The 14545-nt window shown below is 39.0% G+C and overlaps 1 protein-coding gene across 1 annotated transcript; it reads left to right on the top strand.

The window, feature by feature from the left end:
* The first annotated feature begins 11102 nt into the window (after nucleotides 1-11102).
* LOC140948492 (type I iodothyronine deiodinase-like) lies at nucleotides 11103-14297 on the top strand. Its single transcript, XM_073397735.1, has 2 exons — nucleotides 11103-12250; nucleotides 12966-14297. The coding sequence occupies exons 1-2, from the start codon at nucleotides 11759-11761 to the stop codon at nucleotides 13248-13250; spliced, it is 777 nt and encodes a 258-aa protein (XP_073253836.1). The 5' UTR covers nucleotides 11103-11758; the 3' UTR covers nucleotides 13251-14297.
* The last annotated feature ends 248 nt before the right edge of the window (nucleotides 14298-14545 follow it).

The following is a 14545-nucleotide window of genomic DNA, read 5'->3' on the forward strand; positions in this document are numbered from 1 at the left end:
TACTATTTTATTGTTAATAGGAAGTCGCACCAAGTTGGCGATGTTCTGCATGCGCGGGTATTAAACTAAACTACCTGGATCCTCATTTACCAGTAATAAATATCGTAAGGAGACGTAAGAAGTTAATCACTCTTAATAAAGATAGACATCGCATTTAATTTTTTGCCAACAAAGCCCTTGCACCCCTGTAAGACAATGTTTTTGACAGTACATATCCGGAGATGTGCTGATATCTATAAAAGGTAGTGGCTGTGTAGGGTTTTGTTCGTTAAACTACGTGATAAAAAAAATTGTATTTTTGATAGCTGATGAACATTAAATCAGTAAATAGAAATGTTTTCAATTATCGGCGTTTTTTTCCTTTAGACTTTCCAGCCCTGCGTCCCGTCTCTCCAAAGGCCCGGTAACTTTTCGGGCCCGAAGGCAAATTTCAAAATCAAACGCTGTTGAATAGTAGCACATTTCCTTACTGACAAACCGAGCAGCTTTGCTTCGTTAACTGGATAGTTGCATTGTATCATTTTCAAAATTATTGGAAATTTGATCTTGAATGCAAACCCAGCAAACATGTACAGCTTTTTGGGTTCACGGGCCCCTGGGTTAAAAAGCCACGTTTCGCTCTAAGCGGTTTCTATTGACGTGGCCGGATTAGTCCTACAGTTTAATCGAGAACAATTATTTTTATCAACATTCATCGTTACGATCGTGTCAACAACTGCAGTGCTTACCATTTGACAGAATATTTCGGAAATTCCGGATGGAAGGTAAATGGTACTGCACTTTTCGGAAATTCCAACCGAAAATTGAAGAGTACGTTTTGAGGTAGTCCTTTCATTCCGGTTGGTACGAACCAACGGAATGATGCTTACCATTTACCAATTTCTTGGTCCCAGACTCACTATACATAAATTCGCCCCTTTTTTGGATTCAAACCGTAACGGATGTGGCAATGGTGCGGTAAACTGGTAAATCGCTTACCATTATGCTTTCGACACTCCAACCGGATTTTTCTGTCAAGTGGTAAGCACCAGTACGGGTTATTACTATCCATTATTACTATGGCAACATGTAGGTGTCCATTGCAGTCTTTTTAGGATCACCGTTGACCAACATTTATTGCCATGTAAACTCTCATGTAAGTCATATTTTTTGCTACGTTTTGTAGTCAATGCCCGACCTACGACGTGAAATAAGCCAGTTTCCAGTTGTCTCAAGCCTCTGTTTCAAAACGAAGCTAAGTGCAAAGCTATTGATATGAAAAATTATTCTTTATTCTCATGCAAATGAGTTTTGCACTAAGCCTCGTTTCGAAAGTGAGACTTTGGAACTCGAAAATGGCCTATAGCCATAAGCAACGTTTCATGGAGAACGTGAATTCAAAACCACGAATTTTTCTTCTCCTTCCTTCAAACTTGGGTTTGATTCCCAAAAATTCAATTTCAAGGAAATTATCACATACATTGACATTTAAAACGAACTGGAATAATCGCGACAAATTTTGAAAAAGGAATTTTGAAGTAACGTTATATCGTTGCCGACGATCACCCCTCGATCCTCCGTCCGCCCCTAAAATATCGTCTCCCCTAATCCCCTAAGGAAGGCCTAAGATCGTTTTCGCTTGACCTTAAGGAGGCCATATTGGTGTGCAAAACAATGAATCCGCGCAGGAGCCCATAGCTACGGAAGCCGAGAACCCTCTCATACTAGGCCAATGTCTCGGCGTTTTTAAGAACCAGTCTATTTTTAGATACATTTTAAGGCACTTTTTCCCACGAAAATACAATCTCCACCATGTCTATGAGCGCATTCGAATTATAAGATATTAAAAACGGAAACCTAAACGTTATTAAAATATCATTTTTAGGTCTGTTGGTTTTGCTGACTGGTTTGTGAAATTTAAAAAATATTCAAAATTCGCGCCAAAACCGTTCTAAAAATACACTGGTCCGTGAAAACGCCGTGACACGAGCGTATGGAAGTTACTCGCTCCGGATCATGGGCTCCTGATCCGCAGCCATAAGAGTACCAAACAAATCCCGTGGGAATTGCACTCTTCTCATGTAAAAACTCTCTTTCGTTCAAAGAAAATTGTGTAGCTGTTGACTACGCGAGTGAAAACGAATTTAAGGCCATATCTGAGTTGCCTCATGCCTCTACTCTATAGCGAAGCTAAGTGTGAAGCCATAGATATAAAAGTGATTTTTTATTCTCATGCAAATAAAATTCGTTTTCACAATCAAGGTTTTGCTTTTTGGCCTGGTTTTGAAAGTGATACTTTTTGGAACTCGGAAATGCTTTTAATTACTTATTTTCCTTTAAGATTCGCCCGCCCAAGATTTTCCCGTTATTTTCAATTACATGGACCTAGAGGCCGCGATCCTTTTGCTCAGCAACGGGAATCGGAACGAAAAGGACCCCTGGCGACGAGGTTAATGTCGTAGTTGCACCATAAAGCCAACGGTATTCCATTCATTAAGGGCTAACCCCGAAAAGTCAGTTTGGCACTGTATTTCAAGGAAGTGATACGCCGGTCTAGAACTTTACAGTTTCAGCTCTCAGTAAGGGATACTTTTTTTCATGAGATCCAGAATACGTGCAGGGTTGTCACTAAGATTTCAAGTAGCCGGGTAAACACAACAAGTAGGCGGGGAATCAAATGGCTAGAGATTTCTTTTGGTTCTATTTTTCTTCTATTTTCCAATAAAAGTAGCCGGGGGCCACTCTCTTAGTAGCCGGGGAAAATCCCCGGCCCCCGGCTCTTAATGACAACCCTGACGTGGCTCCTACTTTTGTCGTGTAATGCTACTAAGCACCACCACATTTCTACTGTTTCATCTCCACCACTGACCACTACATTTCTAATGTTTTCAACCACCACTAAATTACTATTGTTTCACCTCCACCACCACCACCACATTTCCTGTGATTTACCTCCACAACCACCACTACATTTCTAATGGTTTTAACCACCACCACCACCACAGTTCTAATGTTTCACCTCCACCACCATCACCATAGTTCCACCACTACATTTCTAATGTTTTCAACCACCATTAAATCACTATTGTTTCACCCCCACCACACCCACATTTTTTATGATTTACCTCCACCACCACCACTTCATTTTTAATGTTTAACCTAACCACCAGCACCACAGTTCTCATTTTTTACCCCCCCCCCCCCCACCAGCGCTACATTTGTTATGTTTTCACTTCTAGTTCTACCACCTGACTTTACATTTACATTTATATGCGGATTCAATGGACATTGCACATCGACAGTTATGTTATTAGGTGGGTCCACATTGCACTTGAACCGTATATGTACTTGCATCATTAAACTGGGCTGGTGGTATTCACCTCGCAGAAAAAAAAGTGAAAGTGGACCAATTAAAAATTCCCCGTCCATACATGACTGATATCTTATCAGACTCATTGATAATTTCCTTAATGATAGTTAAGGAAACGGATGGCATCTTCGGAAAGGAAACGGATGTTATCTGAACAGGGGCGTGCTTTAATTTCCACGTAACGGTAATCTTTTCATTTTTGCCTCCGCAATTTCTCCTTCATAACCTCTTTAAGTAGTTATATGAAACAATTAAAATTGTGTCTTATCACAATATCGAAGCTCGTCAAAAATACTTGGCATCAAGCCGTCTTATTTTCATCGTTTTTCTCAGTGGCTGTCCCGTCAAACAGAGTTTAAACATAAACATGCACTCGTATAAGCCGAGTAAACATGACGCAAGCGCAATGACGTTTTCATCCAATCCCCGTCGCTGTACTAAAGGATCGCGGCCTGTGGGAACAAGATGATCTTATTTTAGTGCGCTTGCGCATCTTGACTTGTCCTCGCGTCGTTCTTGTAGGTGTAAACATAAAGAAGCTACGATTAAATGTAATTTTCAAAGATTATAGGAGGAGGCCATATGGACAATGTATTAAAAATATTCAGCAGAGGAAAAGTAACCAAAAGTGGCTCAAAAATGGGAAAACCTCACCTATAAAATTTGCCCACGAACCTCGCGCTCTAGAAGCAAAACCTAGTTCTTTGTCATGGTTCTCATGGAAACTAGCATTGCATAGGTCTGCCTTTTCACTTCTAATGAACAAAAGAAATTGTTTTGTTGGAAAAAACTACGGAACTGCTAGTTGTCGCAAGCTTAACAATTACGCCCTTCTGCTTGACTAACGCATGTTAACACACTTGCTCTTTTTCAGTAAAATTCTTAGTTCAGCACGACCGTTGTTCTCTTAACCAGAAATCTGCGTAAAACTTGATCTTAAAAAGTTATCCAGTGCTAAAGACAAGTAAAAATCTTTTGGGCGTCAAGTTATTCATAGCACGGAAGTAGTAACTGAGGACAAAAGTCATTTCTGCTTGGTCATCCTAGCTACGTGGATTTCAAGTAGCTGTTTACAACTGCGGCAGCCTTGGTAATCAGCTATTTTAAGACCTTCAGTATTGGTCCGAGCGGAGAATCAAATCGACCGCAGCCTACTCTGCATGTCAGCGTTCCACCCACTGAGCGAGCCCTGCAGCTCCACAGCTTCAGTTACATTTGGCTGAATTTATTGCTAACAAAATTAGCAGATAGCAAATTAAATTAAGAGTTAGCTTGAAGTTCCTATACAGTCAATCGAAATCTCCATAATTTGCGGTTCATAAAATAAATACTTTACATTCCTATGCCGAGATGCCTCTAATCATGTCTAACTGTGGTACAATTAATTGGTAATTAATCTCTAGAGGGTCTGCCTCTTGACGGACAAGGTAGTCATTTGATATGGGCAACTAACGAGGCGAGAAGTCTTAAGAACAACCTGCCAATACCGCCTCCTCAAAGCTCAATTCAGGCCAGTCAAGGCTCTACTTTGCGCCATTTAAATGAGTACAATGGGCTGCTGTATTCGCGGCCTTGAAAGACATTATTAAGAAAGCATAAAGCCGGTATAACACTAGACGGGTATCTATAATAGATTTTAAGAGTTTTACGGAGATTATCAAATAAAGCGTGCTCACGCAGGCCTCTTTCAAATGGAAATTTCCCATTTTTTAAATTTCTATGCTCCTAGCTGGCGCCAGTTAAATTGCAGGACATCAAGGCGTTGTTCGGACCATTAAGCAAAGTTCTGGCTGCGTAAACGAGTGGTTAACCGATAACGAGGTTCCTCCCAAAACGTACGCGATGAATGGTGTCGTTTTAAGTCTCTCGAAATTTCGGGGACAAAGTTAAAAAGTATTCATTAATAGGTTAATAAATCATTAATAAATGGTGACGTGGTGGTATCTGCTCAAGGAATTGCTCTAAAACGTTTCCTTTGATCCATGTTGAAAAATCAGCTAAAAAATGGATTTCCAAAGCCTGGATTCGCACAAAAGCTTTTAAACTCATTGCCTTGGTCATTTATACCATCAGAACTGTGTATGTGTTGAGGTCTCCGGCAAAAAGAACCATTAAACTGTCATTGAATACGGCTGGTCGCTAGTCTCATGTTACCGCATGGATGCCTTGCTGCAAAAAAAACAAAAAAAAAAAAGAAAAACGGAGACTCCAAGCTTGAACAACGAAGTAAGACTGATGCTATGATACCGTTAGTACCTATGACTATGACATACATGCCCGGGGCTACCTCGACTTCAATATAAAAGAATTGAAAACAAGTGAACTTCACGGACTTAATATGATAAACATCTCTTTTTAAAACTCAAAGAGGTAATGGCAATATAAGTAATCGGCGGGAAAAAATGTACGAGTGGCTGGCTCTCTTTACAAGAGTTAACACCTCTTACTACAAACTAAATCATGGAACTTTCTGAACGAGTCCTAAGAACTGCTTCGATAACTATTTTTAAAGAATTACAAGAATGTCATGTGTTTGCTGACTGTTTTGTAAGCTCACAGATTAGGTTTAAAATGTGAAGGTGAATATATGAAATTTCAAACATCTGAACCGCGGAAGAGTCACACAGACAAATGAAATCGTTACGATACAGTATGTACGCAAGTACAGCATTTGCAAGAAGAAAGATCGAAAAAGCCTAAATTTTTTTTAAGCAGGCTTTCTTTTGACAACTACATGTTAGTTAGTTGCGCACTGTGACGATCACGAAAGCTTAAAATAGTCATATAGTATAAAAAAATTCGAAGCTAATACTTCTTCAAGCTTTATAATAATATTAGTCTTAAAAAGCACAGTCTAATTCCCAAAAGGTTTCCAGTGACGTTTGATCTGATTGGGTTTGGGCTCTCTTTACTCTATAACGTAACTGCGAGATATTAAAACACAAGTGGCACCAGTGAAAAAGACCTAATAACCGTTAGCACGTCTTTTTATGCCTCAGTCAACTCAAAACCGCCTGCCTTAATTTGCGGTTTATATATTATACTTCATCAGTAATGAAAAACCTCTAATAGCGGCGGTGATATCAAATTTAAAAGTGGTCATTTGTCAAAGACAGGCGCAAAAAGCGTTCGAGACCATTAAGCGGAGCCGCACGCGACATAGCGGTGTGATGGTAAGGTGTTGCTGTTGGGAAGGGGTACTTGGAATCTCAGTTTTATTTCAAGAGAGAGTCAACTAAGACTCCATAAAGGTTATTGAATAAAGGCTTAACGAAGGCTGGGAAACAAAGCGTGTTATGATCGCACTCTCTTTTCAGATCGAATAGATCACGTTCGGAACCAGCTGATTTGTAGTATGCTTATGTGAATCGCACCATTAAGCAAAGATTTGTCTAGCACAATTTACATGTGAAATATCATAGTAGCGTCAAACGGTAGATTTACTGTTTTGTTAAGGATCTCGAAATATTTAGGGGGGCAGCTATTAGTACGTCTGTCAAATTTAAGCACAAAATACAGAAATAAATAAATAATGGAAGAGTATAGAACTTAGTAAATGGAAGCCACATGAAGTGGTTTCTATGTTTTTTCACATTAATTTCATACTAATACGTACACACAGCACTTTGGTTTGGGTAGGTAATGTTGGCTTGATCATGGAAGATTTATTTTCTCACCGTGAAAAAAATCTTCTTTCATCTGACTGCAGGATATAGAGGATATTACACGGTGGCGCGAAGATATGAATATTTTACGAACGAGCGCAGCGAGTGAGTAAAATATTGTTTTTGCCACTCGAAAATAAACTTCATATCATCAAGCCGCCGTGTAATATCCTCTATTTATTATATAGACAAAAAGACATCGATAAAATAATAGATTTTCATTCGCCAAAACGTAATTGTGACGGCTCAAATTTACAGTGCAGCAATATAAGACATTGTTTACAATAATCTTGAGAAATAACACTGAGCTGAATACAATGACAAAATATAATCAAAGCTTTGAAAAACGTGTAAGTAAAATTCAAAAGACGCACGACGCCTACAAATTTCGAAGGGAAATTGCCGAAATTACGTCATCAATAAACTCACGTGTGAGATTATGGAAAATAAACAACTCGGGTCCCGGATGTAGTTTTTATGAATTTTACGAGTGGTATATTTTCCAGTAAAACACTCGTGTCTATATAATAAATGTAGATAAACCATGTTCAAAATTTGCTCAAGATATTTTAAACCGCATTATGTCCAGGTTATTTAGACATTTTGAGTTGTATATTTGTTGAGGTTTCCGGAAAATAAGAACCACTTGACTGCATGACTGCACTTTGCTTCTAAAAGCTTAAAAGAGCTATGTCATATCACGAAGATATCGCTGTTTTAAGGTCATCATTACACGTTTCTGGGAAACTGCCCACCTACCCCTCCCCTAAGCCTACAACGGCACTTACTTCTCACTTAGGGCAAAATGTTGGCTTAGGGGAGGGGGAGGTGGGCAGTTTCCCAGAGACGTATAATGATCCAATAATTCTGTGCTAGAGTCATTAATTACTACCTTTATCAATACAAAAAATGCTCCTTTAGAGATGTTGGAAGGAAGATATCAAGTAAATTTCATCAGGGAGCACTGACCATAATAATTTTGTTGGTAATTTTAGCAGGCCTAGTGTGAAAACTTAAAAACGTTGGCCCAGCTGTTTCAAGTTTCAATCCATGTCTATCCTTGCCATCCGTCTCAATAGCTCACAGGAAACACTATCAATGCCTAAATATAGTCTTAACTAACAAAACTGGGCCATTATTTTCGGAATTAAATCGATGCGAAGACACGTTTCAGCTTGTTAAAGAGACAGCAAAAAAAGTGGCGTAGACTCTTTAAAATGCTTTGAGAGCTTTGGATCATACACAATCATACACATGTTGTCTTGTCGTACCTTACAACGACATTCTTACTGAAAACTGATCCATTCTTAAAAAAAACAGAGACAGTTTAAATTTTTTAACACGATAAGTTGTATTGAAAGCAACTGGCGGGAAAATTGAACACGTGGTGATCCCCATTGTCTGCCGTTTGCAGTATAAAAACGTGATATTTAATCTGCGCCTTTTCACTTGCGTCACAAAAACGGACCGTTTTGGGGGCAAAGACAACGGTATGTTACAAGTGCGTGTCTAAAAGCGGAGGTGCACGTTACCTGCAGGCGTCTGAAAAGCAACTTATGATCATACAACAGGGTTTTTCCATTTACACCCAATAAATAAGTTCAGTAACAGAAACTGTTATTCCAAAGATTGATCTATGAGGCTCGGAAAAAGGAATTGAACAGGCAACATAAGAGGTGACTGAAAAGTGGTGGAACTTCTCCTGATGTTATACCGTTTGAACATCACCAAGATAATTTTTCAAAACAAAATGCAGTGTTTTCTCCTTTTCTTTTCCCACAAGCGGAAGCTGTATTAATTTAATATATAGATTTAGCCGGGGCTAAAAGTGAATCCTCCGTTTCTATACTTATGACAAAAGCAAACACATTGATAGTAATAACGTGAACTCTAAGCGAAAAAAAACAAATCTTCACAACCCTATTAATTGAACTGATACGAATCCGGCAATTTTATCAAGGCCGGCCCCTTCGAGTTAAGGCGCATTTACCTACGCCCCTGGCAGTCTGACTTGATCAACAAACATAGACATGTGCAACGTTTGACATTACACCTTTTCGCGCCTAGAGTATATCCAGCAAGGATGAAGGTAAATTGGGTGACAAAAGACATGTGAAATGACTTAAAAAGTGCACTTAAGCCGAGACCCTGTCGAGAGGCCGAAACGACGGAGCGATGCCGCATTTGGTAGCATATAGCCGGCATAGAAGCTTTACTAATTCTCCATGAACCAAAAAGAGTCGGTAATAAATGTATTTCAATAAAGCGCGCATCCGCACCCGGCAAAGCTCTTGTCCCTGCTAGCCGGAGGGGTCTTCAAAAGAGGGCCTCGAGAATGCTAAAACTGACAGAAGAAGAGTCTGGTGTTCTCCTATGAATCGGGTAATCCCATAACCCCTATTCTTTTCTGTCGAGCTAAAATTCTTTTCAGGAAGTTTCTTATCTCCTTGAAACTCAGGCATCTCATTCCTATTTAGGAATGAAGCTCTTTTCGCGCTACCCAAAACGAGATCAGAACTTGAGCTCACACTCCCAATCCGAGATATGGACATTCTTTCGTTTATCGTTGATTTAGACTTTCACTGTTTGGCGTTTAGAATGCGATTAGAAGAGGACTTTTGGTAATAAAGTCTACCTTCATGTTGAAGCTCAGCCGTCACGTGCCAGTCACTATATCCCGCGGGAAAATTCTTTAAATATTACACTCTCATGGTGAGGTATCAACGACACTGTTTTGTCTTGAACACTACAATCAATCTTTGCGATCCTGCCATTGCAAAAATTCGCCAAATTCAAGGAAATTAAGCTCGAATGACAATAGCTTTTGCAGTTGACGTGCCTTGCTTGAAAGCTTTTCCATAAACTCCAGACTATTCACAAAAATAGATGACAAATATAAGAACTTATATCAGTGAAAATAACTTTATTAAAAAATAATTACATTTCAACATGCATTTAATCTTTTATCTATTGTAACAACCTTGGACCTCTCGTTATGTAATAAGTTGGTGTCTGACCCCTTAGTCAATACATCACTCTATAGAATGTGGCAATTCACATGAAAAACTATTAAAGCAATGTAAGTGTTTTCGTAACAACCTAGAACTCAGTAATTACACAATACATCTGTTAATGACGCGCAAAGATTCGCGCGAAAACCGTTATAACACTTTCACTGTTTGTATCAAAATGATTTCAACTAAGTTTTTCTTGCCAGGATATTCGAGAAAACATGGTTTTTCTTTGGTAAGCATTTTGTTTACGAGTTCCACTGCATTGCTGTCTGAAAAACAGAGATGTAAGAATTTAATTCAATGCAGTCTCATCCTCTTTTAACCTTTCTCTCCAGGCCAATCAAATCCTTGATTTAATTACAGAGTCATCTTCGAGAAAGGGTTTGATAATGTGATCCTTTCTGAAGAGAGGTCTCTGAGTGCAGGTTCATGTTTTCTGAGCAGCATTTTTTAACCACTTTAAAACTACTGAGCCAGCCATAGAGAGGAGAAAATTTTATAATTTTTGTTTTAAAAACTTTTTAAGTCGTGCGTGATCATGATTTGGGGACCAAGACCTTCGACACCAACAATCGCCGTTGCAATCATCACTTAACTGATAGCTGCACAGAATGCTTTCAACAAGTGCATGGGATATGGAGGAAAAACACCCATGTTCTTGACGAACTAACGATATTTACCAGGAGCTTGAACAAAATGACGAAAAACGAGTCAACCGTCGCTATATCCGTTTAAATGTCTAGTGCCCGACATCCTGTTTGTACTGTGCACTCGAGCGCGCTGCTAATTGCTATACAAGGGTATCACGCTGGGAAGAAAATTTTGCAACGGAAAGACACATAAATACTCAATTATGATCCACGAGTACTAAGTATTTTGTTTTCCCATACATAAATTTCTCAAGCGATCGAGAGCACCTTCCGTCTTGTATTCCCAATGTATGAATGCAACGATTAAAGTTCGCGTGATCTACCTCATGTCCGTCGCGTGATTCAAGTTACATTTGTTTACAACATTTGAAATCACGCAAAATTTGGCGGCAAAAAACGCCGCTAAAACCGGCTTCTGTCTCAGCGTGAACAAGCGAAAATTCAGTTTGGATTCGTCGTAACTGCTATTTAAAGCTTTTTCTTAGGAAAACGCAGAAATCTTTAAGTGGATTTCGTTCTGCCCACGTGGAATTTGCTCTTCCTGAGTGAATATTTACTTTCCAGCTGAAGGAAGACATAAAAATTGACTCAGCATTATGAACAAAACTTTTAATGCATTGCGTGCTAGTCGTGCCTTCGAGAACAAATGAAGGTCATCGAAAAATAATTCACAAGAAAAGAGCTACTACTCATTCATCATTACGTCTAGTACATGTGGAGAGATACTGCTGCGAACAGTTGTGTTTATTTCAATTGTAAAGGGCTACCGCTAAATACCACAGGCACGCATAGACCAAATTTGGAGGACACTGAACAAATATGAAGACTTGTTTTGTTGCTTACAAACCCGCGCAAAATACTTTGTTCCGCTTTTAAAAGCAACCATGTGCGAACAACAAGTATTTGAAAAATCGCACGCAAAGATTTGCCTCAAAGGTCACGGAGAAAATTCTTCAAATTCTCCCGCAGCTGAACAAAAACATTGATTAACCAATTTCACCTTCAGTTGCACTTCAATCGCAGCACAGCGAACAGCTTGATCTTGTCTGCGCCAGGTAGCATACACGGTATATACCGACCATGTTGCAAAATATGAGCAAGCTTTCAACAGTGTTCATGTACTACGTTGGATCTGTTACACTGCTTCTCGCGTTTTCCATCTTTCGCCTATTGAAACTTTTTCCGTTTGCGCAGCCCATTGTCTGTGAACTGTTTAACAAGATGGCGACGATTAAACTGCGTCGTGAAGACTTCGCGCACACGCTTTTCACTCGACCCATGTTCGAGTCAATGCGTTCTTCGATCTTACTGGAGCTTCAGAAAAGGGCGCAAGTAGGAAACCTGGCCCCAGACTCTCTCGTGCTTTCCGTCGATGGCAAGTCGAGCTATCAACTGTTAGACTTTTGCAAGGGAAACCGTCCACTGGTGATCAACTTTTGCAGCTGGACCTGTCCAATTTTTCGAGCAAGAGTGGGAGAATATCTCAGCATTGTGCGAGAGTTTAGTGACGTGGCTGATTTTCTGACGGTGTACATTGAGGAGGCTCATCCAAGCGATGCATGGGCATTTGAGGTAAGAAAACTGAAGGCAAAAAACAGTCCGGACTGTAAAGTGACTTTAGGGTAAATATCAAACCAACCTGTGGATCAAACCCTTTGAGTCTTTCACAGCTTTCAAGTGCAAGTTGTTCAACAGCTATTCTATAGATTTTGTTGATTTGATTTATTTGCTCTTAAAACAAAAGTGATTTGGCAATCTGAAATTTTCAAATATGTAGCAACCCTGAAAACCGACAAATGAGCAAATGAACGTTATCCAAACATCACCTTTCTTTAACAGGGGTGTTACTTGCATATATAATGAATCCGAGTGTTAACCGAAAGTTGTTTGAAATTCACAGCTACGAATTTACTACACAACTGGGATTTATTTCACCGTAAGTTGATGATATGTTTTAAAAAATCAAACATCTGCTTTCTTTTTGTACAAGAAAAATGCACGCAATGCTGGTAAAAAATTCAGTTCAAGTCAGTTTACACGTAGAACCTCGAGAAGTAGATCTCGACTTTTAGTTTTCCCACAGCGACAAAGAACTCAGTTGAAAGCACTTCATGGACTTTTGTTTTTATTTTTTACTATCATCTCTTACGAGATAAATACTCGTTTCAAATTGCAATTGTAAAAGTTTTTTCTGAAAGGAAAGGGCGGTGTTGACACATCAAGTTGTACCTAGATACTAGAATGAGTTACATGGCTATGTACTTAGTTTGCTCACTTCTCCTTGCAGAACAACGTCAGCATTAAAACACACCGAACTTTGGAGGAAAGATGTAAGGCGGCACAGATGATGATTGACTCCACTGTATTTCAATGCCCTGTTGTGGTGGACAACATGCAAGACACGGCAAACAAGGCGTATGCTGGCATGCCTATCAGATTGTATATCTTAAAAGGGCGGAAAGTGGAATACGCTGGCGGCATCGGACCTACGTTTTACCGTCTGGACGAAGTGACAGAATGGTTGCAGCGGAACAAAATGGCTTTACTTCGAAATAACAGGCATAGAGCTTAATTCCATAACGCTATGTCACTTCCGTGGGAAAAAAAAAAACAGACAACTAGTGATTGTCTTGTACAATCACTAGGCGGTGTTTTCTGTTTAGTTGTAGAGGGTAGAGGACAACTTTACGCAAAAAGTGAACACTTTTAAGACTGTAAATAATTCTTATTTGTTAGGTTTCATATTTTACAAGTCAGACCATAAGTAGTATTTATATTGCTTGTGGCGGTCGTATACTCGCGGCTTGAAGTGGGTACAGAAGAACTTTGAGTGACCACTCGAACGATACTTATACTAAGTAGCCTAGTTTTTAGAAGAAATATCTTCTCTAATCAGTCTTATTTCTTTTCTATAAACTTTCCAATCTTCTTTTCTCAATACCATAGAAAAGTAATGGTTAGACAAGTAAGACTAATAAGGAATTTTCGTATAAATTCCCAACAAAAAGCGACCGAATCACAGGCATTCCAATCGCGTATATGCAACTGCCAAAAATGGAGGTGCAGATTTTGAAGTCGATTAAGTAGAACAAAACAAGCATCAATGAAAATACCCTATAGATCCGTATTAAGGTAAAATCAAGAACGTATTTTAATCGTTTTTGCATATAATTTGAAAATTTCAGGGAAATATACCTCACATTGAGGTTTCTGTTATGTTGTTTGAAAGATCAAACGTGGGAGTCATCATGATCAAGTTGCCGGTATCAACTGTTTCAATGTAAGGACATCACGTCCATAACCTCAAGGGCATTCAATTAATTTGTTGCAAACAATGGCCAAATAAAAATGAAACAATTGTTAGGTGTTTGTTCTAGCACACGATATTAGCCATTCGGATAATCTAATAATATTTCTCAATTTGGATTTCACGAAAGTTCCAATGAATGCGCCTTTTTGTATTATATTGTAAAACTTTACTTTCGTCATTTTACATTTATTTGTGTAACTTAGTTACAAAGTAGGTTCTAATGTATAGAAATCAGGATTGTAAAATAGGTTCATAATAGAAGTAGATTAGCTACGTTTAGAAATCTAACTTGAAATAAATTTGGATAAACGCTCAGTCAAGAAATTGGTCTTTTTTTTCTTAAGGTGGTCGATAAACGACTATTCGGTTTGATTTCTGAGGCAGATGGCACCATACACATTCTCATCATTTCTAAATAAACCGGGTTAATTATTGGCCCCTGGGCTAATGTAAATGATACCGTTATAGACACTGACATCAACCATTTTACACGAAAAGAATGGCTTCGGGACAATATTAATAGGAAAAGTGGCTCGGAAAAGTTCTGTCGTGACTGT

Source organism: Porites lutea, chromosome 9 (assembly GCF_958299795.1).
Source record: "Porites lutea chromosome 9, jaPorLute2.1, whole genome shotgun sequence".
NCBI lineage: Eukaryota > Metazoa > Cnidaria > Anthozoa > Scleractinia > Poritidae > Porites > Porites lutea.